A 2,124-nucleotide genomic window follows, 5' to 3' on the forward strand; every position below is an offset into this window, starting at 1 on the left:
CAACACACCAACACACCAAACACACCAACACACCAACACACCAAACACACCAACACACCAACACACCAACACACCAACACACTAAACACACCAACACACCCAACGCACCAATGCACCAAACACACCCAACACACCAACACACCCAACACACCAACACACCCAACACACCAACACACCCAACACACCAACACACCCAACACACCAAACACACCAGTGCACCAAACACACCAACACACCAACACACCAAACACACCAACCAACCCAACACACCAAACACACTAAACGCACCAACGAACCAAACACACCAACCACACTAAACGCACCAACGAACCAAACACACCAACCACACTAAACGCACCAACGAACCAAACACACCAACCACACTAAACGCACCAACCACACCAACCACACCAACACACCAAACACACCAACAATCAGATAAAAACTAATCAGAACTGAGCTTTAAGACCTGGAGTGTACACCAGGTTATTTCAGCAGTGCATTTTCCCCTGGATTCGTGGGGCTCTTAATGTGAAAGAGTGGTTCAGGCTCTTGTTGTGAAAGTGTGGTTCAGGCTCTCGTTGTGATAGAGTGGTTCAGGCTCTCGTTGTGATAGAGTGGTTCAGGCTCTTGTTGTGATAGAGTGGTTCAGGCTCTTGTTGTGAAAGTGTGGTTCAGGGAGCATGATTTCCACACATGGACTGGCTCCACAGAGTCCAGTGCGAATGTTTGGGATGTGCTGCAGAAGGTCAGACTCACCATCATTAATGAAGATCTTGGTGAAAAACCAGTGCAACACTGATGGAAATAAATCTGCTGACACTGCAGAAACTGATTGAAACAATGTGTGCTGTAATCAAAGCTAAAGGTCCAAACAAATATTAATGTCCTTATTTTGTCCAGTCAGTATAAATGTGAGTCTGTGGGCTGCTTAATGTTCGTGGATCATAACAAACTTCATGTGGAAAATAAAGTGATTTAAATCCTGTTTGTGTCTAAAAGGCAGAACAAAGTTCTGTCAGACTGAATTAAAAAATAAAGTCTTCTACAACATGACTGACTTTAGTTTTCTTTCCAGTGTGGCTGGGAATCATGCTTCCTGTGCTGGGAATCAAGTCCTTGTCTTCATACGCCATCGCCTATTTAGAGAGACTTCTGCTGTAAGTCTGCCTGAAAAATAACTGACATCACCAGAAACAACTCGTTTTTATTTACTGTATTATATTTATTATCTCTACAGGATTAAAATGTGTGATGTTAACAGGTTTTCTGTGGTTAGGTGGTAAATGTAGATGTTTTAAGTTCTTGACRGTCTTTTATTTAATTTTTTCTAGCCTTCATACAAACCTAACAAAAGGATTTGGCATCATGGGTCCTAAAGAGTTCTTTCCTCTGCTGGACTTTGCCTTTATGCCAAAGAAYGCCCTGTCACCGAGGTAAATGTTATAAACTGATTCACACTGCCCTGCCTGTGCAGAAACAACTGGGATAAAACTGATCCTGGAAATGTTTCTGTCTTTGTCAGTTTTTCAGACGATCTGACAGAAAAGTGTGTGTTTTCTGTCRTAAATAATTGTGTTTGCAGTTTGCAGGAGCAGCTCAGGTGTTTGTATCCTCGGCTGAAGGTCCTGGCATTCGGAGCCAAACCAGAGAGCACGCTGCACACGTACCTGCCGTCCTTCCTGTCCAGAGCCACCGCCCACTGTCCTGACGACATGAAGAGAGAGGTGAGACCACCCTGTACCATTACATTCATTAAACTGATCTCACACAACATTAGTGTTTATCACTAGATTTTATGAAACAATTTGTCGTCCAGTAAAATTAGTTATGGTGACAGGCCTACTTAACACAAAGCTTTCTGTTTTAACATTCAGTGTGTATATATTTACATTGATTGAACATTATGCTAATGTTGTTAGCCATCTATGGCATTTTCAATGTTATGTTAGCATGTATGCTAACTGTTGGTCAGTGTGCACTCTTCTTAAATATTGAATCATCTAACGCCATTCAACTGGTGACTTCAATCTACCCCCCAACCTTCCCACCCCCATATATAAATTTTTTAATTACATTTTTAAAATTTATATTTGAATTTATGTATTTTGCTTAATTTAATAT

General features: G+C 41.5%; 1 protein-coding gene across 1 annotated transcript in view; it reads left to right on the forward strand.

Annotated features, from left to right (window-relative positions):
- tmem214 (transmembrane protein 214) overlaps positions 1-2,124 on the forward strand; it is a gene marked incomplete at its 5' end in the record, with an annotated part of 9,994 nt that overhangs the window by 2,200 nt on the left and 5,670 nt on the right. The window contains 3 exon segments of the mRNA XM_014030142.1: positions 1,079-1,160; positions 1,335-1,436; positions 1,586-1,727. Coding sequence (XP_013885596.1) covers positions 1,079-1,160; positions 1,335-1,436; positions 1,586-1,727 — 326 coding nt within the window.

The sequence above is a fragment of the Austrofundulus limnaeus genome, unplaced genomic scaffold (genome assembly GCF_001266775.1).
Source record: "Austrofundulus limnaeus strain Quisiro unplaced genomic scaffold, Austrofundulus_limnaeus-1.0 Scaffold1005, whole genome shotgun sequence".
Classification (NCBI taxonomy): Eukaryota; Metazoa; Chordata; class Actinopteri; order Cyprinodontiformes; family Rivulidae; genus Austrofundulus; species Austrofundulus limnaeus.